The following is a 26,918-nucleotide window of genomic DNA, read 5'->3' as shown; positions in this document are numbered from 1 at the left end:
CTGCCCAGCTGCCTATCTTTGTATTACCATCATTTGGCCACAAAAGTTTTGGAGTTTTTCCACAAACTCCATAGGCCCCCATAACACATTTCGCTCATTTTCGACAGCCTCACACTTTGGAGTTTCCAATGCAACAGAACATTGTGTGGATAGATCGACCACATCAACCAATGAGCTCCGATATCGACGAGGGCCACTTGATCATTTGAGACTACCAATCGGAAGGAAGACGACTAAGTGAAAGGTTGAGTGCGACAAAGGTATCCATTCCATCACAAACTTTTCCTTCATATCACTGTCCGAGTATCGTTGGGCTTCATGATAAGGTTGAACAATCCACAATTGAACAACTGAAGCAGGCAATGAACACTAAAAAACCGACTTCATAAACATAAAGTAATAACTAAAAAACACTTAAGGGAAAAGGGAAAACAAATACATCATCTCGAGAATAGTTGCAATGTGGCACGAGTCATGGACCATAGGATGTATTTATCGCATAGTTTAGTTTTTATAGATCTCAGCAGGAAATGACCAACTTCAGGATGGGCCTTTCAAGTAAAGTTGGCAATAATCCATTCAGATTGCCAGTACAAACTGCAGCGCTGCTTGACTGACAGCTTATACAATCTGTTCTGAACTGGATGACTTCTTTCCTCCTGTATAAACACAACAGATACTTCTACTAACTTCAACAATCTGGGAAGTGAGTCAAACTGTTTCATGCTAGCATATCTGAATCAATTTGCTCAAGATTTGGAAATATTTCCTTCAATGTGGATGAATAGTTGGGAGTTTTTGCCTGCAAAAAAGTTACGGCACAAACAATAAGATTCATTTTAACATGAGCTCTGAAGATTGATAATTTTGGGGTAAAGTCATAGTAGACCAGTTGCACAATATACTCTACAGCACTGGATGTACATTAAGTAACATCACTAGAGAAATCACTTCCAAAATCAACATTCCATTCTGAATAGTGTCACGAAGTATTAATACCAATGTTTTTAAGGCGTCCTGCCTTAGATGCTTAGGCGATAAGGCGCCCTGGCAGCGCCTTACAAATATGCCCGCCTTAGGTGCTTAGGCGTCGCCTAGGGGCTAAGGCGGGTGGTGCTCGCCTTAGGTCGCCTTACCGCCTTATAAACAATGATTAGTACAAAATGTTCCCACCATCGGTGACATCTTAGTTGTAATCTAGGTACTTTCATAAATACAATTTTATATTACTTGTGAAGCTGGCAAAATAAGTAGCATATATAATCCATGAGAAATCAATGATGTCCACTCAGAACCAGCGGAGGTGCTTCGAACTTTTGAAGATACTGATAAGTTAAAAGAAAACCTAATGTCCATTTCGCTCATAATGGTATGGTAAATCAAACGTGGCAGAGGAAAACACCCAGAGACAGTGCTTCAGAGTAATAGAACAATAATGGAGACCAGAAAATATACAGTAAATCATAAATGGCTTAAGCACTTTGGATGTCACACTTAACATTCATCCAGAATTCCATATACAATCTATGTTGACTTCAACAATATGCACCAACTTTGGCAAAATAAATCAGGAGATGGAGTTTACTACTATGATGGTGTCATTATGATGCTAAAATGGTAACAATAACTCTTAAATCAGGTTAAACAGCAATGAATGAGACTATGACAGTAACTAGACATAACTAAACAAAGGATATAAGTACGTACGCAAGGATTTCTCTCAAGATATATGGTGGTCAGTTTCTCTCGTGAACCAGACAAAGCAGATTCTATCCCAGACAGCGATGGTATTTGGTTGTCATTCAACCACAAGTCCTCTAACCTGCAACACAAATAATGTCAAATTAGTAAAAGAGTCCGAACAAACAATCTATCAAGCTACTTTTATGTAGCTTAGGATATTTGGATCAATTTCCGCCATTTATTTTCGTGCACTAAAGTTGATAAACAATCAGTCATGTGGTATCATGTTACCTGGTTAATGGTTCGATATCTTCGATAGCAGTTAGTTTATTAGAGGAAACATCTAAAACACGAAGGTTCTGTAACATAGAAAGGCCTTCCATCTTTTGGATTCCATTATGGCTGAGATACAGTTCCTCTAACGCAACACATTCCTGAATTCAAAAAAAAGATAACTTAGCAATAGCAAGTAGCAATTACTTCAGCAAAAAGTAAGGGAGCTGGTGAAGGTACGACACGGTACTTGTAAGCCATTCATTGAAGTTAGCCTGTTGCTTTGCAGACTTATTTTTTTGATTGATTTCAACCCACATAAGTTGATAGTCCGGATCCGGTTTCTTCCCAGCCATAACTCCTGTAGATTTGTCAAGTTTTCCAGATTTTCCATCACCTGAAATAGAGTAGAACATGTGAGAACATGGGGTACTATAGGGCCAGGATCCATCCAAGTTCTTTATTATAACATGCACCAGCACGTGTAAAGAAGCACCTAAATGCTTACCCTTAATCTATTGCTACCAAGTTCAAGCATTTCTAATGCATGGAAATGTTCAAGTTCTTCCATCTTTGGAACTTCGTTCTTTGAAACGTAGAGTTCTTTCACTGTGCTGGAAACCTTGGATAACCCATTCAAGGATGATAACTCATTGAAAGAAACATCAAACACCAGAAGACCCTTGAAGATGCTGGCATCAGGGATCTTTGTAAGCTTGTTATCTCTAAGGACTATCTCCTGAAATTGGAAATGGTTTTAAAATAGCATTGTAAAATCACTTCACCATTTCTGCATTACGGGGCAAGGAAAAACGTTGCGTAGTAAATAGTCAGAAGGCATGGATAACTTAACATCGAGAAAATTGGAGGAATAACACAGAAACATTTAAGAGTAAAACTTAAATTGTACTTTCAAGCCCGTGTGCAAAGTATTTAACAAAGCATGAAGGTTGCCTTCATGTAAATATCATGAAATGGCATGCATCAAATTTGTTTACATGGGGCTTCATGTCATGTAAGCTTGTAATAAAGTGACTTACATATAAGGATAAATAAGTGATGTGCATAACCATTTCTGCAGAAACACTCAAGTTTTGCTTACGAATGTTGTTTAGATAAAAAAATTATCAGTTAACATCTCACATCACATTCAATTTTCCTTCACACACATGTTGGTACTTAATACTTTGATAGTAGTTAGTACCAAGGTATCACCTAAAAATTTGCACATTGCAGATCATTGCTTGGCAGGCGGACTAAAATCTTCTGATGTTGGTGTTAGAGTAGAGAGGTTGGGCAGGGAAGAAGAGTAGGATTCAACACACATCAATTAAGCTCACAGGCTGAGGGTAATATACAGGTTGCTGGCTCAGCCGAGCTGATCGTGTGCCACTACTACAGGTCGTGTGCCACTACTCCAGGCTAGTGGCCGCATGCAGTGCCCCACGATGGCGGACAGGTGCAGTACGTGGGTGGGCTAACTGAATACAGAAGAAGCGCTGTCTAACACCCCCCCGCAGTCGGGACGTCGGCTCCGGCGACGCAGAGACTGGACCGGAATTCAGAGAAAACCTCCGATGGCAGCCCTTTGGTCATGATGTCCGCGAGCTGCTGGCGAGTAGGGATGTGAAGAACGTGGAATTCGCCGAGCGCCACGCGTTCACGAACGAAGAGGATGTCCAGCTCGACATGCTTGGTCCGTCGATGATGCACGGGGTTGGCCGACAGGTAGACAGCGGAGACATTGTCGCAGTAGACGAGCGTCGCCTTGGCGACGGGGCAGAAGAGCTCGTCCAGCAACTGTCGAAGCCAGACGCACTCCGCAACAGCATTGGCGACGCCACGGTACTCAGCTTCGGCGCTGGAGCGGGAGACGACGGCCTGGCGTTTGGACGACCAGGAGACGAGAGCGTCGCCGAGGTAGATGCAGAAACCGGAGGTCGAGCGACGGGTGTCAGGGCACCCCGCCCAATCAGCATCCGTGAACGCGCGCAGGTCCAAGGTGTGCGAGGCACGGAGATGAAGGCCGAGAGCAGGTGTCCCGCGCACATAACGCAGGACGCGTTTGATCAGCCCTTGATGGCACTCGCGGGGATCATGCATATGCAGGCAGATCTGCTAAACGGCGTAGGCGAGCTCCGGTCGGGTGATCGTCAAGTACTGGAGGGCCCCGGCGATGCTGCGGTAGGCGGAGGGGTTGGCGACGCACGGCCCAACGACAGTGGGCAGCTTGCCCTTGGCGTCGATGGGAGTGGGCGACGGGCGACAGGAGTCCATGTCAGCACGGTCCAGAATGTCGGCGGCGTACTGCTGTTGACAGAGGAAGAAGCCCGCCGACGTGCGCGTGACGCGGATGCCGAGGAAGAAGTGGAGAGGGCCAAGGTCCTTCATGGCAAACTCCGCGGTGAGCTGAGCAACGACATGTCGAAGAGCAGCAGCAGAGGATGCGGTGAGAACAATGTCGTCGACATAGAGGAGGAGGAGCGCGGTGTCGCAGCCGAGGCGTCGTGTGAAGAGCGACGAGTCAGAGCGCGTGGCGACGAAGCCAATGGACTTGAGAAAGCCGGCGAAGCGAAGAAACCACGCGCGCGGCGCCTGCTTCAAGCCGTAGAGCGACTTGGAAAGACGACACACGTGGTGTGGTTTGGTGGTGTCGACGAACCCAGGCTGGAGGCAGAAGACCTCCTCGTCCAGTGTGCCGTGGAGGAACGCATTGGAGACGTCGAGTTGATGAACCGGCCACCCGCGCGAGGCGGCCAGCGTGAGCACCGTGCGCACGGTGGCGGGTTTGACAACCGGCGAGAAAGTTCCCCCGTAGTCCACCCCGGCGCGCTGACGAAACCCGCGGACGACCCAGCGGGCCTTGTAGCGCGCGAGGGAGCCGTCGGCGTTGAGCTTATGCTTGAACACCCACTTGCCGGTGATGAGGTTGGCACCGGGGGGGGGGGGGGGGGGGCGGGGCACCAGCTCCCACGTGCGGTTGCGGACGAGAGCGTCGTGCTCCTCGCACATGGCCGCAAGCCAGTTGGGGTCATGGATGGCGACGCGGACCGAGGTAGGGACCGGCGAGAGCGAGCCGGACGTGCTGGTGGTGGCGGCGAGACTGTTGTGGTAGCGCGGGTTGGGACGGAGGACGCCAGTCTAGGAGCGTGTGACCATCCGCCGAGGAGCAGCGGGAGGGTCGTGTGCAGTCGAGGAGGACGCCGAAGAGCCGGAGGTGGGGGAGCGCGTGGTCGAGCCGTCAGGTGATAGACCGGGCTCCACACACGGCGCCTCGACGGAGGCGGCGTTCGGCGATGACGAGACTGCAGGCGACGAAGAGGCCGCAGGTGTGCCCGACGCAGAGCCCGCAGAGCACGTCATGCGCACGCGCGGGGTGAGCACATGAGGCACCGTCGAAGGGGGACCGGGCGTTGGAGCGCAGACCGCGGGCACCTGCAAAACCGTCGGAGCAGAGGCGAGTGGCGGCGGGGCGACAGGCGGAGCGGGCGGCGAGGCGAAGGGAAAGACCGACTCGTGAAACTTGACATGACGGGAGGTGATCACACGGCGAGTGGAAGGATCAAAGCATCGATAGTCACGGTGGTCGGACGGATATCCTAGGAAGACGCAGGCGGTGGAGCGATGATCGAGCTTATGTTTGGCGGTGGAGGTGAGGTTGGGGTAACACAGGCACCCGAACACGCGGAGGAGAGAGAAGTCGGGAGCGACACCAAGGAACAGCTCATGAGGCGTGTGCGGAGCGCTAGAGCGGCACGGGCGACGGTTGAGGAGATAGGTGGCTGTGGCGAGAGCTTCGGCCCAGAAGCGAGCCGGCATGGAGGCATGGAACAACAGGGCACGCACACTGTCATTGAGTGTTCGGAGAGTGCGCTCGGCCTTGCCGTTTTGCTGGCTGGTGTATGGGCAGGAGAGGCGAAGGTGAGTGCCATGGGTGGCGAGGAGAGCGTGAACGGCAGCGCTGTCGAACTCGCGCCCGTTGTCAGTCTGAAGCGAGAAGACAAGCAGCTGAAATTGGGTTTTGACATATACATAAAATTCCAGCAGAACAGGGAGTACTTCGGATTTGTGTTTGAGCGGGAACGTCCATACATAGTGTGTGTAATCATCGAGCACAACCAAATAGAACTGATAGCCGGAGATGCTTACAACGGGAGAAGTCCATACATCAAGATGCAAAACATGAAAGGGAAACATGCTGGTGCTGGCAGAACTACTAAAAGGAAGACGGGTGTGTTTGCCCAAGCAACAGGCATGGCAGGAGTGCGGCGCGGACTTGGTGAAGCCGAGGTGATCAGCAGCCAGACGAAGCGAGGCATGCCCGAGCCGTTGGTGCCATAAGGTGGAGTCGGCGAGGCCGGCGAAGGCAGAGCGGGACGGGAGCGTCGGACGACCAACTGAGTACAGATCGCCGTCAGAATCACATCGGAGAATCACCGCCCTGGTTCGAAGGTCCTTAACAGAGAAGCCAAAAGCGTCAAACTCGACAGAAACGGGATTATGGCGACATATTTGACGAACAGACAACAGGTTAGTGATAAGGGAGGGGGAAACGAGAACGTTTCGAAGTTGGACAGGGGACGTGCCGGCGATGAGGGCACCATCGCCGACGTGCGTGATCGGGAGACGGGCACCACTGCCAACGACAATGTGAGAAGGCGAGCGACAGGGGCGAAGGGAGTGGAGATTACCAGGGGAGTTGGACATGTGGGATGACGCGCCAGAGTCGAGGTACCAGTCCGCGGGAGCGCCGCACGAGGAGGGACCGAAAGTGGCGCTGTGGAGCGCGGCCTGCAGCGAGTGCATGTCCCACGGCTGAGGCGGCGGCGCGGTGGACGAACTGGCGCCGGGGGAGCCGTAGGTGGGAGGCAGTCCACCAGGGGCGCCGTAGCTGGCAGGAGGCGCGCCGGGCGCGCCGTAGCCGTACGGGGCAGGGGCCGCAAACATGGCCTGTTGGTGGGGTGTGCCGGGGCGGGGCCCGAGAACACCAGTGCCGGGGGCACGCCACGGCATGGGCCAGGCCTGAACGAGACCCGTCCAAGAATTGGCGCCAGGAGCCGGCGCGGGATAGCCGAACGGGCACGGCGCCAGAGGCGCGGGTGGAGCAGAGGGACTGCCGTTCCCTTGACCACGGCGACGTTGGCCACGGCCACGGCCGCGGCCACGCGGGTTGTCGGCGGCTGATGGCGGTGAAGGCGGCGCTGTAGTCGAAGAAGAGCCGCGCCCAGCAAAGAGAGCAAGGGTGGACTGTTGGCGAGTCGCCTGCGCAGCACGGTGTTCCTCCAGAAGAAGGAAGGAGCGCACCTGGAGGAACGATGGCAACGGGTCCTGGCAGGTGATGTGGGGAACGACGGAGTGGAACTGGCGGTTGAGGCCACGGAGAAGGTGGAAGACCTGGCGCGACTCGGTCACAGGCTGACCCAAGTCGCGGAGTTGATCGACGAAGGTCTTGAGCTTGGTGCAGTACTGCATCACCGTCAGATCGCCCTGAACGACGGCGTGGTACTCGGCGTCGATGTAGACGGCGCGCGCGAGCTGGTTGTTGCGGAAGAGCTCGTCGACGGCGAGCCACACGGCGAGGGTCGTGTCCTCGGGCTGCATGACGGCATCCAGGAGCTCCGGGGAGATGGTGGCATAGAGCCAATGGACCACGGTGTGATCCGCCATCTGCCACGCGTGCTCGTTGGGACGAGGAACCGCCGCGGCATCAATGTGGTCACGGAGACCGAACATGCCGATCGCCGTATCGAAGTGGCGCCGCCATTGGGAGTAGTTGCCAGCGAGGAGATCGAGGACGACCGGAACCTGGCGGCGGATGTCGACAGTCTGAAGGACTGCAGAGGGGACAGAGGGAGGCGGTGTGGCCGGGGCGACGAGCTGCTGGGGTTCGGCGAACAGGGGGCCGTCGACGAGAACGCCAGCAGCACCGTCGACGGAGGAACGGGGAGAGAGGACGGGGTTGCCGTCCATGGCAGGAGCGGAAGCAGGATCGGTGGCCTGTGCAGAGGGAGTGGACAGGCCGCCGGTGTCTGATACCATGTTAGAGTAGAGAGGTTGGGCAGGGAAGAAGAGTAGGATTCAACACATATACAGGTTGCTGGCTCAGCCGAGCTGATCGTGTACCACTACTACAGGTCGTGTGCCACTACTCCAGGCTAGTGGCCGCATGCAGTGCCCCACGATGGCGGACAGGTGCAGTACGTGGGTGGGCTAACTGAATACAGAAGAAGCGCTGTCTAACAGTTGGAAGAAAAAAATGTTACTGTACTAAGAAAGAAATTGCAACAAGAGGACACATGCATATAAGAACAGAAGTAAGTAAGATCGGACCAGCCGAAGAAAGTCTCCGGATCACATATTCTCAAGCGGTTCTCAATTCAACACATAAAAATAATCACCTGTAAGCCAGCGATGGCATCCCAGGTAAAGAGGGGCGCGACGGCGTCGTCGTCGAGGAGATTCTGGCGGAACGAGATTTTGCGGAGGCGAGGGAGGTGGCCGATACGGGGGTCGACTGCGGCGAGACGGTTGGCCGTAAGGTCCAGCTCCTCCAGGGTGGGCGGGATCTCCACCTCACTCAGATCGTGCAGCTGGCAACTCGTGAGGTCGAGGCACAACTCCGCCTCCTGCACCCCCATCCCTGACTCGCGTACTGCCGCCGCGGCCTTCGAATCTCCGGTGCCTTCGCCTGAGGCCATGGGGGATCGGGGCCTGGACTTTCAGGGAGCTTCTTCTTCTGGAAAGAAGCGAGCCAAGGGGGAGAAGAAGAATATGCCGGATGGGGCCCTAAAGGCCTAAAAGCACGCAGCCCATTAAGGCAATAAGGCCTATGTACAACGACTTGCTCTCAAATCGCAAGGTCCAAAACCCTAAAACCTTCGCCCTTCCGCCTCCGCTCCCCCCTTCCGTTCCTCCTCCCGGCAATGGCGTCGCGCCTCCGCTCCTTCTCCCGTCCCGTCGCAGCAGCGTTCCTCCGCTCAGCTTCCGCCCGGAGCCCCGTGGCCTCTCTCCCCCGCTCCCTCGCTCCAACCCCCAGGTAAGTGATCGACACCCTTGTACGTTACCCCTCGCGAATGCTTTCGAAGTTAGCGTTGAACCGGGGGGGTTTGTGTGCTACAGAGCTTCTTCCGTGGGGCGGCAGGTGGCGTTGGCACGATCTCTGCAGCCGCTGCACAGCGCAATATCGGCGGCGAGGCTAACGTCGCGGCTTGGGGCAGAGGTTGCGCGGGCAGTGTCGCAGGGTACGCTCTGCAGCTCCTACCCGGGAGTCTGAGTCTGATAGGATCTTAATCTTTGCATCCTACCTGTGAGTTTTGACTGCTCAGTTACCTGCTTATTTTAGTTCATGCGTAGCCTGACACCCGCCACCCACAATTTTGGTTGATTCGGCTTGTTGAATGTTACTGTTGTTGAATTCTGAAATTCAGATTAATTTTGTGCTATTCATGAACTGATTAAACTGTGTTTTTTCCCTGTCAATCTATATGAGGTGGGGAGGGGGGACTATATTTAGTTTTATGCCATTGTGAACATGTTATACTTAACGAAAAATAGACAAAATTGCTCACGATGAGGTCCTCCACCTGAATATATTACTGAAACTGTAACACGGCCAAGGCCGGTTACAAAGTGTACCAGAACTTACATAGGAACGCAAGAGCGAGAGGAGAGGAAGGCATGCCAGGAGTAAGCGGCTTTGTTATCAGCATGTTTATAATGTCTATGAGACCAAAGGTCCAAATCTGAAATCATAAGCTGAAGCGACATAGCCGAGTGGATATCAGCATTATGATGAGGGGCCAAAGTGATAGGGGGCAGCATCCCCCCCCCCCTCCCCCACATTCCCAAAGATTGCCGATGCAGGCATGCTTGATGATCCCGAGCCTTTGCCAGATGCGGTCAGAGAGCGGGCTAGGGAGTCAATTAAGGGGAGCAGAAGGATAAGGCGGGCACCCTTATTTATGTAGCTTGGCTTTCCAACCAGCGAGGTATTTGTGGCAGCTTTGCAAAATAGGCAGAAAGCATCAGAGGGTAATCGAGTAGGTGAGAGTGGTAGTCTGAGGTAGATGTGGATTGTGGGGGAAGGAGGAGATTGGGCAAAGCAGCTTTTCCGCAGTAGTTGTTGCGCAGTCGGGAGGTAAATTCATTGGGACAAAATTGGTTTTAGATAAGTTGATGGAATTAGTGTAAAGATCGGATGGTGAAGTACTAGAGGGTGAGAATTCTGGGGATGAGTTGCTGCAGTAAGTCTGCCACTATGATAAAGAGATAAGGGGAAAGTGGGTGTACTAGGCGTGAACGTTTTTTGCAGTTGACAGTCTCCCGGAACCATTAAGCATTATTGCGGTTGTACAAGTGAATAGGATATGGATCCGAGAGTAACACTGTTCTGACATTCCTCTTTGAAGGATGATTTTGTTAGGGAAGACCACAATACTAAGTCGAAAACTTTATGGGAGTCTAGTTTTAGGACCATGGTAGGGTTTTTCCATGAGTGGTAGGCACTGATTGTGCCGGCGGCGTAGGCAAAATTTTCAGCTATATTCCTGCATGAGATGAAGCATGTTTGGTCTGTATGATGTATGGGATTAGTGGTTTGAGCCTAGTTGTTAGAACCTTAGTGACCGCTTTGATCCGACAGTTCTGAAGAGAAATGGGCCTATATGAGTCCGGCATAGCAGCGGAGTCTTTTTTGGCTAGAACAATGTGTGCTTGGTTCGGTCGTATTGTCTAGGCCTGCAAGTGAAAGAAGTCCGAGAAGAAGGGTAGGATGATTGGTTTTAGGAGAGACAAGAACTTCCGATAGTAGGCTCGTACGAAACCATCGGGATCCGGGCTTGCTTGTGAAGAAAGACCTCTTCAATTTCCGCTTCGGATAAAGGTGTAGCCATAAAGGAAACTATGTGACAGGGTAGTTCTAGAGGTTGGCAAGATAAAAGATCCAGGTTGTGTCTCGCGCAAGCCTGATGATCTGGGTGTAGTAGGATTTTAGAGGGTTGCTTTTCTATCATGTGAGGTGTAGACGTCGTCCTAGTGGTTTAGCGGTAGAATGGGATTTTTCCAAAGTCGTTGAGAGGCGGAGACATGAAAGAATTTGGTATTCTCACCGCCATCTATAGTGCCTCTTATTTTCAGGAGCAAGGGGCAGTAGGCTTCTATTTCTTTAATTTTTTGTTGTTAAACAGCAATAACAACATTCCTAATAGGATATGGCGGGAACGAGGACCTTTTGTGTTAATGTGGACGACAAGGGGCACATGATCAGAAATAAAATGTGTTGAGGATAGTGATATTCAAGAATTTGTTATTCCAGGCAAGATTAAAGAAGGCTTGATCCCGTCACACAAGGGTGGGCATTGATGTACCATCTGTCTATGTGAAGCAGTGATAATTCTAGCAATGATAATTGGTCAATGGTGTTGTTGAAAGAGCTGGCCTCTCGTTGCCAGAATGATTGCTTGTTCTTTTTGGAGGAAAAATGTAGGAGATCAAAGTCACCGATAATGAGCTAGGGGATGTGATCCTCTTGCTTGATGGCTAGTAGTTTATTGAGGAAATCTAGCTTTAAGGAGCGATTGGAAGGAGCATAGACATTGGTGATTGCAATAGGAGCAGGGTGAGCCGTGGTGGAGAGGTTGATGGTCGTGGAGAAGGTGTGGTTTTGGTGATTGGTAATGTTAAAGAATCTGTAGTGAGCCGCCGAGATGGTTCCGCTTGCGATGCCAATTGTTGGCAAGAGAGCGTGGTATTCTGTAGCCCGTGGGATAAAGTACTGGAGTTTGAACTCACCGACCGAAGCTAATTTCGTTTCTTGAAGCAAAGTGAGATGTGGATTTAAGTTAATGTGTTTGGAGAGGACGTTGATGCATTTTTGCAGGTTGCCCAGCCCCCTGACATTCCAAGAGCAGATTGACAGGGTGGTTTGATTCATACTAAACTTGTACAGCACCGATAGAACATGGCTAGAAGTAAACCCGTATAGATAGTGCTTAGCTTAGATCCGAGAACATAGCATCGGTTCAATACAAGGGGCAGCTCAAACGCTGAGATGTTGCAAACACACTTGTCACAGTGACGAGATTGCCTAATAGCAGTAGTAGGATGCCCGAGATAAACTAAAACATAGATAAGCAAAAGATAGGTTGACGTCACTTCAGCGTGTGGCAGCAGCACAATGTGGTTGTCGCCAAACTCCATGCACAGTATCGAATATAACCTTAAGCAGGTAACAAAAGGTCAGCCCTTTTGTATAAATAAATGGAAAGGTTCTTGTGTTTATATTGGTCTTGTACATGTTTCCATATAAAGTTTAGATAGATTTGTAAGTATTTTGCAGTAACGGAATAAGCACCTAATTCATCTTTCGTATACAAATAATGGAGCTCCAGAATTATCCATGGAAGCAGCATGAATGAGAAAGTTAACTAAATTATTTTTGCTAAATGCTTAATGCTATAATTTGTCAAGAGACAGGAGCTATCTACTACAAACTGTCGGTTCAGAAATTCACATTCATTCACCATTATTACTGGTCTTCTCCGAGTTTAGATTTATATCTAAATTAATGCAATGATAAGCTACCTTTATATCGTAAATGGAAGTGTATTAGGCTGTAACACCTTTTATTTAGATCAGTGGTGCATAGAGTATAACCATGTTAGTGTAACACACCCATACTAAAATTATTAAGCACAAATGAGTACTTTGTACATTGTTAGTTTGAAATGCTAGGAACCATAAAACATAGCCATTTCTGTTGTTCAAACTTATAAATAATTTTTGTAATTAAAACTGAAATGAATGCTAACACTATAGATATCAGTGTTGTGTCGTTCTGTTGTGTCGTTCCAGACAAACTTCATCTTGGCCATGATTTTCATGTGTGTTTAGCTTGGATTAGCATATTCTGTTGAAACTTTGTAGCCACAGAAGACTTTAGCATATAAATGATATGTATCCATGCTTAAGATGTGAAGAGTGTGGTCCAAGGTGGTGAAGATACAGGTCTAGGCTCTAGGATAAGAAAGGCAATTGAAAGTAAACATCAGAAAATGCATGCCTTTAGCAGCTAGGTACTAGACACCACATCTCAATTACAACTTTTAAGATATCAAAGTTGAGAAGAAACAAAAGGAAAAGAAAGGCCTACATATACCTAAAAGCGCCCAATAAGGCAACAAGACTCTAGTGTGCTTGACGTTGTTGTAACTATTTGGTCTGTTCTTTATGAAACTGATTAGTTGACAGTGATTTTTTTTATTTGCTTTCAGTAACTGGTTTTATAGTAAAATCTAACTTGTCGGGGTCCCAGGTGTGCTGTCCATGTTCAGATTGTTTATGTGACTTCGGCTCTATCTTTTATTACTTGAGAAGTTGATATTATTATTTTTATATTCTGATATTTACCTGATTTTGCTAGTTTTGTTAATAATACACCATTCTATTAGCAATGTTTCAATAAAGTACTGGTAGGTAATGGTAATCGAGTAGGACGTTATTATCTTAGCAGTTTGGATGCAGTTTGGAACAGAAGTTAGACTGCTGTAATCTTTGTCTGACCAATGGCATTGGCGTGATGCTTTATTGTAAATTTGGAAATTCAAATTGTTTGTCACGTAATTCCCACGTGTATCTCAATGATATTTTGCACCAATGCGCATATTTCAGACATCAGACATACATTTGGTAACTTGTTCCACATTAGGGGACTATCAAATTTCTTGCTGTCATTTTTTCTTCTTTTGTGTTTCGGTTGTAGCACCTCTCTCGGTGTGCTCAGGGATTTATGTACATGTTGCAGCACGATAACTGAAATTTATGATCTCCTTGCTGCCTTGCAGAAACAGGTCTGAGTGTGCCTCGATAATGAAAGAGGTCGGGACAGACGCAGCGGACTTTTGAAGAAATTTGTTCCCTTCAATAATCGGTTTTGCTTGTTGACAAATTCTTCCGCACATTAATATGTTATATGTACTGACGACCTTGTATCATGCTCAGAAGCAATTACTGTGTGCACTTCATATCAGCTCGAGCCTTAACTGAACGGAGTTATATTTGTTAACAATTTAGTTATTGGAAGAACTGCTGCTATAGTTCGTCATTTTAATCGAGGATCACCTAATCTTTTACCACTCTCAAAATTACTGTATATAACACATCCCCTTATTCATGAAACATACCTATTTCACAAACCAAATAAGGGAGCTAGGGTTGAATGGTTGTCTTGAAAGATCAAAAAAAACATCATCATGGTTCATTAAATAACAGATTGACTAAATCAATAGAAGCACCATGCTATTGACAGATATGTTGTCTCGAAACTGAACCCTAGGGTCTATCTCTGTCCCACTGATTGAGATCCTTGGCAATAGGTTTGGTCGCTACAGAAAAATGGTTTTGAGCCGATTGTGCATTCTAGTCGGCGAAGGCTAAATTCACCTTGGCAGTGACTACAACCTGCATAATACTATCACACTCGGCGACGCGCACTCGTAGTATACCAAATCGGCGTATGAACTGATCGTAATGAAAGTATCGTAGATAAGATAGTATTATGCAGGTTAACTAGACCATTTTGATGAGGTGTCATATAATTAAGTCAAGAAAGAGAAAGTACCGTATCATATCATATGATACTGTATCATATTAAATGATGTACTATTATGCGTCATGGTAATAAATGATCTACCCCTATGATACTAACATGTGATACTATGCATTATGAATGTAGTATCATATACTAGTATCATATGCATGATATTGTCCATTATAACCAGCCTAAACCGAGGGTCTTCTGTTGCGGACTCAACAATAGTGTAAGCCGAGCGGTAACAATAAAAAAAACGTACTTGACGGCTAGCCAATGTAAGCCGCACTGCGTAAGCCTGGTGTCAAGGCTTGGCCACGTGGTCCCAAAATTAGTCTGAGTGTGTGTTGAAAGTGTTAAGAGTAGGGAACGAGAGACAAGACGCATGGATGTAAATGTCAAGGTTTGGCCACGTGGCCCCAAAATTAGTCTGAGTGTTGTTGAAAGTGTTAAGAGTAGGGAACGAGAGACAAGACGCATGGATGTAAATGTCAAGGCTTGGCCACGTGGCCCCAAAATTAGTCTGAATGTGTGTTGAAAGTGTTAAGAGTAGGGAACGAGAGACAAGTCACATGGATATAAAAGTAAACCGATATCTTTATTGATGATAGGATTACACATATATAGCCGCAAAGGGGTGTGTCCAAAGGGACATGAGGCAACCGCCTTTATCAGGAAAAGCAGGGGTTAATAGGATTAATTAGATCTAACAGTCCCCTAATTCATGCATTTTAGTGTAAGTATCATCATCTTGAAAACTCCTCCAAAACCCCGTGGGAAAAAGTGACAATATATGTGTTTTATACTCCCTTCGTCTCAAAATTCTTGCCTTTGATTTATCTAGATATGAATGTATCTAGTCATGTATTAATATTTAGATACATCAATTTCTAGACAAATCTCAGACAAGAATTCTGGAACGGAGGAGTATGTTGCTAAAACTCCTGCAAACCCAGTGGGAAAATAAGGAGAAAATGATGTAACATATAATGGTTATTGTCTCTTTTAACTCAATACGAGAAGACTCATAGAGTTTAGAGTACAATAAATACGTCGTATATACTTTCTTAAAATCCTAGGTGGGGAAAACTGAAAGTATGACATATGATCTTGTGTTGATATTACCTCATTAAAAACCTTCATGAGAACATGCATAGTAAACTCATGAAGGGAAAAGGAGTATAATATGATGCATTGAACGAGAATAATTCAGGAAGATACCCTCCTCGATTCTTGCAAATTTTGAAGTCGTCATATACCAATTCCAAGAACATATTTCTCGAATGTACAAGTTGGTAGAGACTTTGTGAGAAATCAAGTCACATGATTTGATTTGCAAGATATTCATATAGCGTTGTTGCTTATTGCGTAACCTGTTTGCATCCAGGCAACACAAGAAACATCATCGTCGAGATAATGTGACGGGGGGATAACCCCGGGGTAGGCTCATCAAGCCTGCTCCTTTGCCTTCTACATCGAAGGAAAAGCACAACTCTCTCTCTCTCTCTCTCTCTCTCTCTCTCTCTCTCTCTCTCTCTCTCTCTCTCTCTCTCTCTCTCTCTCTCTCTCTCTCTCTCTCTCTCTCTCTCTCTCTCTCTGGCCGGCTAGGAATCCCTTGCCGGCTAGAGACGAGACGGCCAAAACCCTTTAGCCGGCTAGGAAGCCCCTGCCGGCTAGAGGCGAGACAGATACCTCCCTCTGGCCGTCCAGGACTAGTTGGCCGGCTAGGAGCGAGGCGGCCGTTTCCAGGGCCGGCTAGCGAGGCCGCTGGCCGGCCAGGGAGCCCAAGTCACATCAGATTGTAGGTCATGACGAGACCCTACGATCAAAGTTGCGTACTCGTCAGCACGAGTACAAGTTTGAGCACACGACAGGTACAGCGTCGAAGGCCATGCCGCTGACCTACCCCGGCTCCGATCGGTCATCCTGCATAGTGTCGGCCCATCAAACTCCCACTCCATTACCACACTCAGCGTGGGAACAGTGGAGACGGCCGTACTGGCAAATCATGACGAATCTCACCAGACGACGTCGGACGTACAACACGTGTCCCGCGTCGGCTCTACGTGAGAGCTTCATTGGCTAGCCGGCGGGCCCCATAGCCAGATGGGACCTCGCAGCCGGCGGGGCCCTCCATCGACAAGACAAGACCCTTGTGGTCCCCCTGGCCAGCCGGCGAGGCTACCAGTCGGGCCCCACTCATGTACTTTTATCCTTATTGTAGGTCGGTGGGTTCGTCTATAAAACCCCCCGCCCCCTCCATGTAGAGGGTCAGTCAATCCTACACACACACACTCATACAGGAGAGGTAGACACGAGCTGCTACTTCAACTATATGCTTAATAGGTCGATAAGCTTTGATTTGAAAAGGGGCTTAAGTCATCGGTTCCAATCCGAATAAGGGCTTTTCTTGTGGTATGGTTTCAATTAGCCTTCGAGTCTTCTATTCCGGCTAAGTCCCTGGTGACAGAAATCCCTCCTACTGCGCCTCAACTTGGACTGGAGCGTCTCTAGGTATTGAATTAAAGAACGGGTTTCGCTTTGCTTTGGGGGGAGTCCTGGTGGGGAGATATGCTAGCAGGTAATGGCTCAGCTTCTACTTAAAAAGCGTTTTAAGCGGGTTTCCTTATTTATTTGCGGGTCTCTCGGCTGCTCCTTCTTCCTCCTCCGTAGAACAGTTCCAGGAGCACATTGTAGCCTCATTGGTGCATTATACATTCCGGCAAGATTAGGGGTGTTATCTCCACGAAGAGCCATGAACCTCGGTACATCGTGCGTTCCATGCGTGTACCAACCTTGTCCCCAACGCCCACCGGTGTCACTTTGGTTTCCACCATCTTTAGCCTACCCATGGCATATGTTGTGAGTAAACACCGACATTTGGCACCCACCGTGGGGCCGTCCGCGGCATCGGCCGGATTTACACGTTGGGCGGGGCCCTTCGCCAACACCGCCGGATGCCTCGCGTCCGGATCGATCAGCATGCCCGTGGAGCCTGCCCTTGAGGAGGCTTCTCCGATGTTGATCGACGTCCCAGTCCATCTCATGGATTCTGATGGGGAGTGTGGCGACGAGTCACTCCCCAGCGTCGTCATCGCCGCTGTTGCGAACCTCGGCGTTCTCTTCAGCGAATTGTGCCTCAACGATGGACCTCGCTACCTCGGCGAGGACATCGACATCGACGCGTTATGCGTCAGCTTCAGTAGGCTCTCCCTCAAGGAGACGCCTGCGTTTGATAAGTACCCCAGCGAGGTGCTTGTCTTCGACGGTCCACCATCATCTGCGGGGTGTCTTGCCCCGTCTCACGTCGCCGTCGTCTCCAACCTCATGGAGGTGATGGTCATTGGCGCCGGCACCAGCAAGACGCACGGCAAGGCGTTAGCAGATGCGGTTGATCCCGCTGCAGGATGAGCCGACACGCTTCATGCTGCCCTTGCCGGCTTGAAGACGCCCATTGCCACCTCCGCGAACCCCACCGACGCGCGGGCCTTGCTTGAGGAGGCTCGCAGGCAGATCCTGGAGGAGGGCATTGTCATCGCCGCGGCCAAACGATGGATGGAGGCCACAAAGCGCGAGTATAACTCTGCTTATGGCCTCACTCCGGCTGCTGATGGCCCTAGTCGGCTCGGCGCGGTCCGTGGCCGCGGCCGGGTCATTGCCGATATCCTATGTGGCAAGCAACCCATCTACGATACCCCTACGGCCAACTTGCGGGCTGCTCAGGCGGCCATGGCAGAAATGCCAAGTTTGGAGGGCGAGGAGCGTCCTTCAAGAGAAGCGGGTCAAGGATCTCCTTGACGCCGCAAATGAGCAGCAGTCACTTCTTAACCCTGGTAAAGCACAATCGGAGTCTTCGGGAGCCGATCCCGGAGCATGGCGCAACCCCAATGGTCGTCATCACGCTGAGGGTTCTTCCTCGCATCGCACTTCCGGCCGGAAGGGCGAATGCAACCAAGACAAGCGTTCTCTGCGCCAGAGCGAGTCGTCTTCAAGCCGATGTCGTAGAGATGGTGGTGACGAGGGGGATTCGGTGTGTGAGGTTCCTCCTCCTAAGTATCGGGAGGGGTCTAACGCCACAAGCTCCCAGGACACCCTTCTGATCACGGTCCCGATCGGCCCTCGCGTCCCACACAGCGACAACGATGCTCGCAGATGCCTCAACCTCCTGGCGCAGTCGGCTCTCCTTAAGAAGGATGGCCCCGTCGGTCCGGCGTGCTTCGGCCCTCGGATCTGAGGGGAGCCGTTTCCGAGAGGCTTCAGTCTCCCTTGGGACACCCCAAGTACAACGGCACAGCCAAGCCAGAAGACTGGCTGATCGACTACACCACTGCAGTTGGCATTGCTCGGGGCAACAAGCGCATAGCCGTCCGCTACGTGCCTCTTATGCTGGCCGACTCGGCTAGAACATGGCTCAACATCCTTCCAGCCGGCAGCGATAACTCTTGGGTTGACTTCGAGGAGGCGTTCGTCCGCAACTTCACTAGCATCTACAAGCGCCCAGGCCGGCCTCGCGAGCTGGCCATGTGCGTCCAGAGGCCCGACGAACACCTTCGCGACTACGTCATGCGTTGGACTGAGCTGCGCAACTCATGCGAAGGAGTGCATGAGGTACAAACAATTCAATACTTCATTAACGGCTGCCGAGACGGCACTCTACTCAAGCACAAGCTCATGTGCTCCGAGCCCACCTCTGTGGCGGTGCTCATGGACAAGGCGGACAAGTACGCTACGGCCGACTCCACAATGCGGGTCAAGGTCACCGCCTCAGACAAAATTGTCCCCACGCCAACTACTCCCAAGCCGGCTCGCGACAACCGAGGCGGCCAGAACAATGAGCGCAAGGTGGATCAGCTTGATTCGCGCTCTGCAAGCAAGCAGGTGGCTAGCGTGGAGAAAGACGCGTTAGCTACTCAAGCCGGCTCTCAGCGGCAGCGGACCGGCAAAAACAACTGGCAACCCAAGCTCACCTTCGAGCAAATGCACGACGTGCCATGCAAGATGCATACTGGGACGAAGCTGGTGCTACGTCGACAGAAACCTTCTGTCGTCTCTTGAGCATGCGTTGGTTTTCCCTTGAAGAGGAAAGGGTGATGCAGCACAGGAGCAGTAAGTATTTCCCTCAGTTTGAGAACCAAGGTATCAATCCAGTAGAAGAATCTCGTCAAGTCCAGAGTACCTTCACAAACACAAAGAGCTTGCACCCAACGCTATAAAGGGGATGTCAATCCTTTCAAGATTGATTGCAAAGTAAGATCTGAAGGCGAAAAGTGCAACGAAGAAAAAGAGTAAGGCTGAAAATATGGTGTGGAGTAGACTCGGGGGCCATAGTGTTCACTAGAGGCTTCTCTCAAAATAGCAAATATTATGGTGGGTGAACAAATTACTGTCGAGCAATTGATAGAACCACGCAAAGTCATGACGATATCTAAGGCAATGATCATACATATAGGCATCACGTCCAAGACAAGTAGACCGATACTTTCTGCATCTACTACTAGTACTCCACACATCGACCGCTATCCAGCATGCATCTAGTGTATTGAGTTCATGACGAACAGAGTAACGCCTTAAGCAAGATGACATGATGTAGAGGGATAAACTCAAACCAATGATGAAAACCCCATCTTTTTACCCTTGATGGCAACAACACGATGCGTGCCTCGCTACCCCTTCTGTCACTGGGTGAGGTCACCGCACGGTATAAACCCAAAACCAAGCACTTCTCCCATTGCAAGAATCATAGATCTAGTTGGCCAAACAAAACCCACAACTCGAAGAGAATTACAAGGATATGAAATCATGCATAAGAGAGATCAGAAGAAACTCAAATAAGATTCATAGATAATCTGATCATAAATCCACAATTCATCGGATCTCGACAAACACACCGCAAAAGAAGATTACATCGGATATATCTCCATGAAGATCATGGAGAACTTTGTATTGAAGATCCAAGAGAGAGAAGAAGCCATCTAGCTACGAGCTATGGACCCGTAGGTCTATGGTGAACTACTCACGCATCATAGAAGAGGTCATGGTGTTGATGAAGAAGCCCTCCGTATCTGAATCCCCCCTCCGGCAGGGCACCAGAACATGCCCCAGATGGGATCTTGCGGAGACAGAAGCTTGCGGCGACAGAAAAGTAGTTTCAATGATCTCCTGATTTTTTCTGGGATTTTAGGGAATTTATAGGAGAAAGACCTAGGGTAGAGGTGGACCAGGGAGCCCACAAGCCTGGGAGGCGCGGCCCCCCTCGTCGCGGCTAGTGGGCTTGTGGGGTCCCTGGTGCCCTGTGCCCTAATTCTCAGGCTTCCCAATCTTCTTCTGTTTCGGAAAAAATCTTTTTGGCAGTTTCGTTCCGTTTGGACTCCGTTTAAAATCCTCCTCTAAAAGGGGGTCAAAAACATGGAAAAAACAGGAACTGGCACTTGGCACTGAGTTAATAAGTTAGTCTAAAAATATATATAAAAGGAATACAAAACATCCAAAGTTTGACAAGATAATAGCATGAAACCATCAAAAATTATAGATACGTTGGAGATGTATCAAACATCCCCAAGCTTAACTCATGCTCGTCATGTGACATGAATGTTCAGATCCGTAAGATTCAAAACAATAGTTTGCTATTGACATGAAAACAATAATATTTCACGCAAACTAGCAAGGTAATCATGAACTTTCAAAATAACAAGGCCAAGGAAAGTTATCCCTACAAAATCATATAGCCTGGCTATGCTCCATCATCCTCACACAACTAATGTAAATCATGCACAACCCCGGTATTGGCCAAGTAATTGTTTTCGCACTCTTACTTTCTCAAACTTTTTATAACTATCACGCAATACATGAGCATGAGCCATGGATATAACACTATAGGTGGAATAGAGTGTGGTGGTGGTTGTGAGACAAAAAGGAGGAGATGGTCACATTGACTCGGCGTATCAAAGGGCTATGGAGATGCCCATTAATAGATATCAATGTGAATGAGTAGGGATTGCCATAAAAAGGATGCACTAGAGATATAATGAAGATTGCCATACAAAGCCCATCACTGGAATATACAAGCCAAGTTATATAATGAAGATACCCACTAGCATATGGTAGTGACGAAATGAGAGGCTTTCAAACATGAAGAACATGGTGCTATTACGAAGCACAAGTGTGGAAAAAGATAGTAGCATTGTCCCTTCTCTCTTTTTCTCTTTTTTTATTTGGGTTCTTGGGCCTCTTTTTTCCCTCCTTTTTTATTTGGGCTCTTTGGCCTCTTTTTTTCCTCACATGGGACAATGCTCTAATAATGATGATCATCACACTTTTATTTACTCACAACTCAAAGCTTAGAAATGACTCTATAGGAAATGCCTCCGGCAGTGTACCGGGATGTGCAACGATCTAGCTTGGCGTATGACGTTGAAACATCTCGCTAGCTATCTTACGATCATGCAATGGCAATATGAGACTGACGACACAAGTCATGAGACGGAACGGTGGGAGTTGCATGGCAATATATCTCGGAATGGCTATGAAAATGCCATAGTAGGTAGGTATGGTGGCTGTTTTGAGGAAGGCATATGGTGTGTTTATGTACCGGCGAAAATTGTGCGGCACTAGAAAGGTTAGCAATGGTGGAAGGTGAAAGTGCATCTATACCATGGACTCACATTAGTCATGAAGAACTCACATACTTGTTGCGAATTTTTTTATTAGTAATCGAAACAAAGTGCTAAACGCATACTCCTAGGGGAAGGGTTGGTAGGTGTTAACCATCGCGCGATCCCGACCTCAACACAAAGGATGACAATCAATAGATCAATTATGCCCCGACTTCCTAACATAGCGGTTCACCATACGTGCATGCTACGGGAATCACTAACTTCAACACAAGTATTTCTAGATTCACAACACCCTACTAACATAGCTCTTAATATTACCAAATCCACGTGTCAAAACTAATTGAGAGGAATCAAGACTTCTATTTCTACTCAATGCACATGAAGATGGGGGTTTTTGTATCCTCTTTGGGTACCTATCACCTTTGGGACTACTTTCATAGCATAAGCCAACTACGAAGTCACGCACCGCCGTGCTCTAAAAGATCTAAGTGAAGCACATAGAGCAAAATTATCTAGCTCAAAAGATATAAGTGAAGCACTATGAGCATTCTAGCAAAATCATGATGAGTGCATGTCTCTCTCTAAAGGTGTGCAGGAAGGATGATTGTGACACAACAAAAAGGAAAGACTCCTAAGATACAAGACGCTCCAAGCAAAACACATATCATGTGGTGAATAAAAATATAGCTCCAAGTAACGTTACCGATGGATTGAAGACGAAAGAGGGGATGCCTTCCCGGGGCATCCCCAAGCTTGAGCTCTTTCCACTCCTTATCTCTTTGTCCATGAGAACATCACCCAAAACTTGAAAACTTCACAACACAAAACTTAAACAGAAACTCGTGATAACATTAGCAGAAGAAAACAAACTACCACCACTTTAGGTACTGTAGCAATCTTGATTTCTATTTATATTGGTGTTGGGCTACTATATTATCACTTTTCCATGGCTATTACCCCCCGATACTATCCATAGTTTCATCAAAACAAGCAACCAACTAAAAAAAACAGAATCTGTCAATAACAGACCAGTATGTAGCAATCTGTATACTTCGTATACTTCTGGTACCTCAAAAATTCTGAAACATTACGACTGCCTGGGAAAAAGGCATATCAACCAGCAGCAAAAATAATCAACTCAAAATCTCTTTCTGAATAAAAATGAAAAATCATCTCGTGAGCGAAAAGTTTCTGTATTTTTCCAGCAGGATCAAACAACCATCACCAAGACTAGTCACAAAGGTTTTGCTTGGATCAAACACAAAAATAAACACAAAAAACACAATCATAACAGAATTATGATGGTGTGGACGCAACAAAACAGAAAGAAAAATAAATAAATTCATTGGGTTGCCTCCCAACAAGCGCTATTGTTTAACGCTCTTAGCTAGGCATAAGGCGATATAATCACGTATCGTCATCTTTGGTGCTCAAACCATAAGTGGCCCTCATCATGGATTCATAAGGCAATCTTATTTTCTTTCTAGGAAATTTCTCCATGCCCTTCTTTAAAGGAAATTGAAATCTAATATTCCCTTCCTTCATATCGATGATGGCACCGATAGTCCTTAGGAAAGGTCTACCAAAAATAATAGGGCATGTAGGATTGCAATCAATGTCAAGCACAATGAAATCCACGGGTACATAGTTCCTATTTGCAATAATAAGAACATCATTGATCCTTCCCATGGGTTTCTTGACAGTAGAATCCGCAAGATGCAAATTAAGAGAACACTCTTCAATCTCATTAAAACCCAGAACATCACATAAAGACTTTGGAATCGCGGAAACACTAGCACCCAAATCACACAAAGCATTGCATTCATAGTTTTTGATTTTGATTTTGATAGTAGGTTCCCACTCATCATGAAGCTTTCTAGGTATAGAGACTTCCAATTCAAGTTTCTCTTCAAGAGATTTTATCATGGCTTCGACGATATGATCGGTAAAGTCCTTGTTTTTGCTATAAGCGTGTGGAGAGTTTAGCATGGATTGCATCAAGGAAATGGATTCAATCAAGGAGCAACTATCATAATTGAATTCCTTGAAATCCAAAGTAGTAATTTCATTACTACCCAAAGGTTTAATATCTTCCACTCCACTTTTAATGCTTTTAGCATCAAGATAGATGGATTCCGAATCATTGAGGCATTTTTCAACCAAAGTGGATTCATATCCAGCCCCATCATCATTAGGTTTGACACAAGAAAACAAAGATTCAATGGGAGTCACACTAAGCACTTTAAGATCTTCGTGATTCTTATCACGAGAACATGCCTTTTTAAGCCATTCATGTCAAGCACGAATTTGGGCGGTTCTTTCTTTGCTCTCACTCATGGAAACACGCATAGCTTTCAAAGTTTCATCCATATTGATCTTGGGAGGAGCACATTAACTTTCAAAGCATCAATATCATTAGACGTTCTATCAATGCTCTTAGCCAAATCGTCAATTTTGAGTAGTTTTTCCTCTATGGACGCATTGAATTTTTTTTGCGTGTTGATAAACTCTTTGATATTACTCTCTAGATAAGAGGGTAATCTATTGTAATTTCCATGAGTATTGTTGTAGGATTTGCCAAAGTTATTCGAAGAGTTACTAGGAAAAGGCCTAGGAACATAGCTTCCTCTAAAAACATTGTTGTTGCCAAAATTATTCCTACCAACAAAATTAACGTCCAAGCTAGCGTTGCTACTCTCAATCAAGGAAGACAAGGGCATATCATTAGGATCTAAAGGAGCACTTCTACTAGAAACCAAATTGATTAACTCATCCATCTTAGCACTCAACGAGTTAATTTCTTCTATAGCGTGTACTTTCTTACTAGTAGGTGACCTTTCAGTGTGCCACTGAGAGTAGTTCGTCATGATATTGTATAGGAGTTTAGTGGCTTCTCCTAACGTGATTTCCATGAACGTTCCACCTGAGGCGGAGTCCAAGATATTTCTAGAAGCGAAATTCAAGCCAGCGTAGAAGATTTGTATAATCATCCAAAGACTCAAGCCATGAGCGGGACAATTTCTAATCATCAATTTCATTCTCTCCCAAGATTGTGCAATATGTTCATAATCAAGTTGCTTAAAATTCATGATATCATTACGGAGAGAGATAATCTTAGCCGGCGGAAAATACTTGGATATATAAGCATCTTTGCACTTAGCCCAAGAATCAATACTATTTTTGGGCAAAGACGAAAACCAAGTTTTTGCTCGATCTCGCAACGAGAAAGGAAAAAGCATCAATTTAATCACATCATTATCCACATCTTTCTTCTTTTGCATATCACAAAGCTCTATGAAGGTATTAAGATGGGATGCGGCATCTTCACTAGGAAGGCCGGAAAATTGCTCTTTCATAACAAGATTCAACAAAGCGGCATTGATTTCGTATGACTCCGCACTAGTGGCGGGAGCGATCGGAGTACTAATAAAATCATTATTATTAGTATTTGAGAAGTCACAAAGTTTGGTGTTTTCAGTCATGGTGACTTCGGCAAGCAAGCAAGCACACAAGTGAACAAAGAGCAAGCAAGAAAAAAGGGCGAACGAAAAGGCAAACGAAAAAGGCAAAGATTTTTTTGTAATTTTTTGTTTTTCAGAAGTGGTGGAGAGGAAAACGAGAGGCAAAAAAGTAAATGCAAGAGATGAGTTTGCGACACTTACTTGGATGAGTTCTTGACTTGATCCTCCCCGGCAACGGCGCCAGAAATCCTTCTACTACGTCGACAGAAACCTTATGTCGTCTCTTGAGCTTGCGTTGGTTTTCCCATGAAGAGGAAAGGGTGATGCAGCACAGGAGCAGTAAGTATTTCCCTCAGTTTGAGAACCAAGGTATCAATCCAGTAGGAGAATCTCGTCAAGTCCAGAGTACCTGCACAAACACAAAGAGCTTGCACCCAACGCTATAAAGGGGTTGTCAATCCCTTCAAGATTGATTACAAAGTGAGATCTGAAGGCGGAAAGTGCAGCGAAGAAAAAGAGTAAGGCTGAAAATATGGTGTGGAGTAGACCCGGGGCCATAATGTTCACTAGAGGCTTCTCTAAAAATAGCAAATATTACGGTGGGTGAACAAATTACTGGCGAGCAATTGATAGAACCGCACAAAGTAATGACGATATCTAAGGCAATGATCATACATATAGGCATCACGCCCGAGACAAGTAGACCGATACTTTCTGTATCTACTACTATTACTCCACACATCGACCGCCATCCAGCAGGCATCTAGTGTATTGAGTTCATGACGAACAGAGTTACACCTTAAGCAAGATGACATGATGTAGAGGGATAAACTCAAACTAATGGTGAAAACGCCATCTTTTTACCCTTGATGGCAACAACACGATGCGTGCCTCGCTACCCCTTCTGTCACTGGGTGAGGTCACCACACGGTATGAACCCAAAACCAAGCACTTCTCCCATTGCAAGAATCATAGATCTAGTTGGCCAAACAAAACCCACAACTCGAAGAGAATTACAAGGATATGAAATCATGCATAAGAGAGATCAGAAGAAACTCAAATAAGATTCATAGATAATCTGATCATAAATCCACAATTCATCGGATCTCGACAAACACACCGCAAAAGAAGATTACATCGGATAGATCTCCATGAAGATCATGGAGAACTTTGTATTGAAGATCCAAGAGAGAGAAGAAGCCATCTAGCTACTAGCTATGGACCCGTAGGTCTATGGTGAACTACTCACGCATCATCGGAGAGGTCATGGTGTTGATGAAGAAGCCCTCCATATCCAAATCC

At 47.3% G+C, this 26,918-nt stretch overlaps 3 protein-coding genes across 4 annotated transcripts; 1 reads left to right on the top strand and 2 right to left on the bottom strand.

Annotated features, from left to right (window-relative positions):
* Positions 1–263: 263 nt before the first annotated feature.
* LOC123400992 (protein phosphatase 1 regulatory inhibitor subunit PPP1R7 homolog) lies at positions 264–8,742 on the bottom strand. The gene is made up of 6 exons (XM_045094708.1): positions 8,355–8,742; positions 2,465–2,695; positions 2,207–2,353; positions 1,975–2,117; positions 1,708–1,822; positions 264–802 (listed from the first exon to the last, which is right to left on the bottom strand). Exons 1-6 carry the CDS (start codon positions 8,652–8,654, stop codon positions 722–724), a joined length of 1,017 nt encoding a protein of 338 aa, XP_044950643.1. The 5' UTR covers positions 8,655–8,742; the 3' UTR covers positions 264–721.
* On the bottom strand, positions 6,059–8,344 carry LOC123400991. The gene is made up of 2 exons (XM_045094707.1): positions 6,648–8,344; positions 6,059–6,411 (listed from the first exon to the last, which is right to left on the bottom strand). Exons 1-2 carry the CDS (start codon positions 7,993–7,995, stop codon positions 6,377–6,379), a joined length of 1,383 nt encoding a protein of 460 aa, XP_044950642.1. The 5' UTR covers positions 7,996–8,344; the 3' UTR covers positions 6,059–6,376.
* A 95-nt stretch (positions 8,743–8,837) lies between the features above and the next one.
* LOC123400993 lies at positions 8,838–14,062 on the top strand. 2 transcript variants are annotated; one of them, XM_045094710.1, is made up of 3 exons: positions 8,838–8,992; positions 9,076–9,197; positions 13,797–14,062. In XM_045094710.1, exons 1-3 carry the CDS (start codon positions 8,880–8,882, stop codon positions 13,820–13,822), a joined length of 261 nt encoding a protein of 86 aa, XP_044950645.1. In that variant the 5' UTR covers positions 8,838–8,879; the 3' UTR covers positions 13,823–14,062. The 2 variants fall into 2 exon arrangements, with proteins under 2 accessions (XP_044950645.1, XP_044950644.1); XM_045094709.1 differs by having other exon boundaries at positions 9,076–9,262.
* Positions 14,063–26,918: the final 12,856 nt, after the last annotated feature.

This window comes from Hordeum vulgare, chromosome 6H, assembly GCF_904849725.1.
Source record: "Hordeum vulgare subsp. vulgare chromosome 6H, MorexV3_pseudomolecules_assembly, whole genome shotgun sequence".
Lineage (NCBI taxonomy): Eukaryota > Viridiplantae > Streptophyta > Magnoliopsida > Poales > Poaceae > Hordeum > Hordeum vulgare.
This window is presented reverse-complemented; position numbering and strand designations above follow the sequence as displayed.

Bases quoted from the DNA above. Each gene is read 5' to 3' on its own strand.
- LOC123400991 (XM_045094707.1), bottom strand. From the start codon at position 7,995: ATGGTATCAGACACCGGCGGCCTGTCCACTCCCTCTGCACAGGCCACC. The intron at 6,412-6,647 runs GTAATCTCCACT...TTCTCTGTTAAG, and splicing joins CCACATGTCCAACTCCCCTG to GACCTTCGAACCAGGGCGGT.
- LOC123400992 (XM_045094708.1), bottom strand. From the start codon at position 8,654: ATGGCCTCAGGCGAAGGCACCGGAGATTCGAAGGCCGCGGCGGCAGTA. The intron at 2,354-2,464 runs GTAAGCATTTAG...ACTCTATTTCAG, and splicing joins TTGGTAGCAATAGATTAAGG to GTGATGGAAAATCTGGAAAA. The intron at 803-1,707 runs GTACGTACTTAT...ACTTTTTTGCAG, and splicing joins ATCTTGAGAGAAATCCTTGC to GCAAAAACTCCCAACTATTC.
- LOC123400993 (XM_045094709.1), top strand. From the start codon at position 8,880: ATGGCGTCGCGCCTCCGCTCCTTCTCCCGTCCCGTCGCAGCAGCGTTC. The intron at 8,993-9,075 runs GTAAGTGATCGA...TGTGTGCTACAG, and splicing joins TCCCTCGCTCCAACCCCCAG to AGCTTCTTCCGTGGGGCGGC.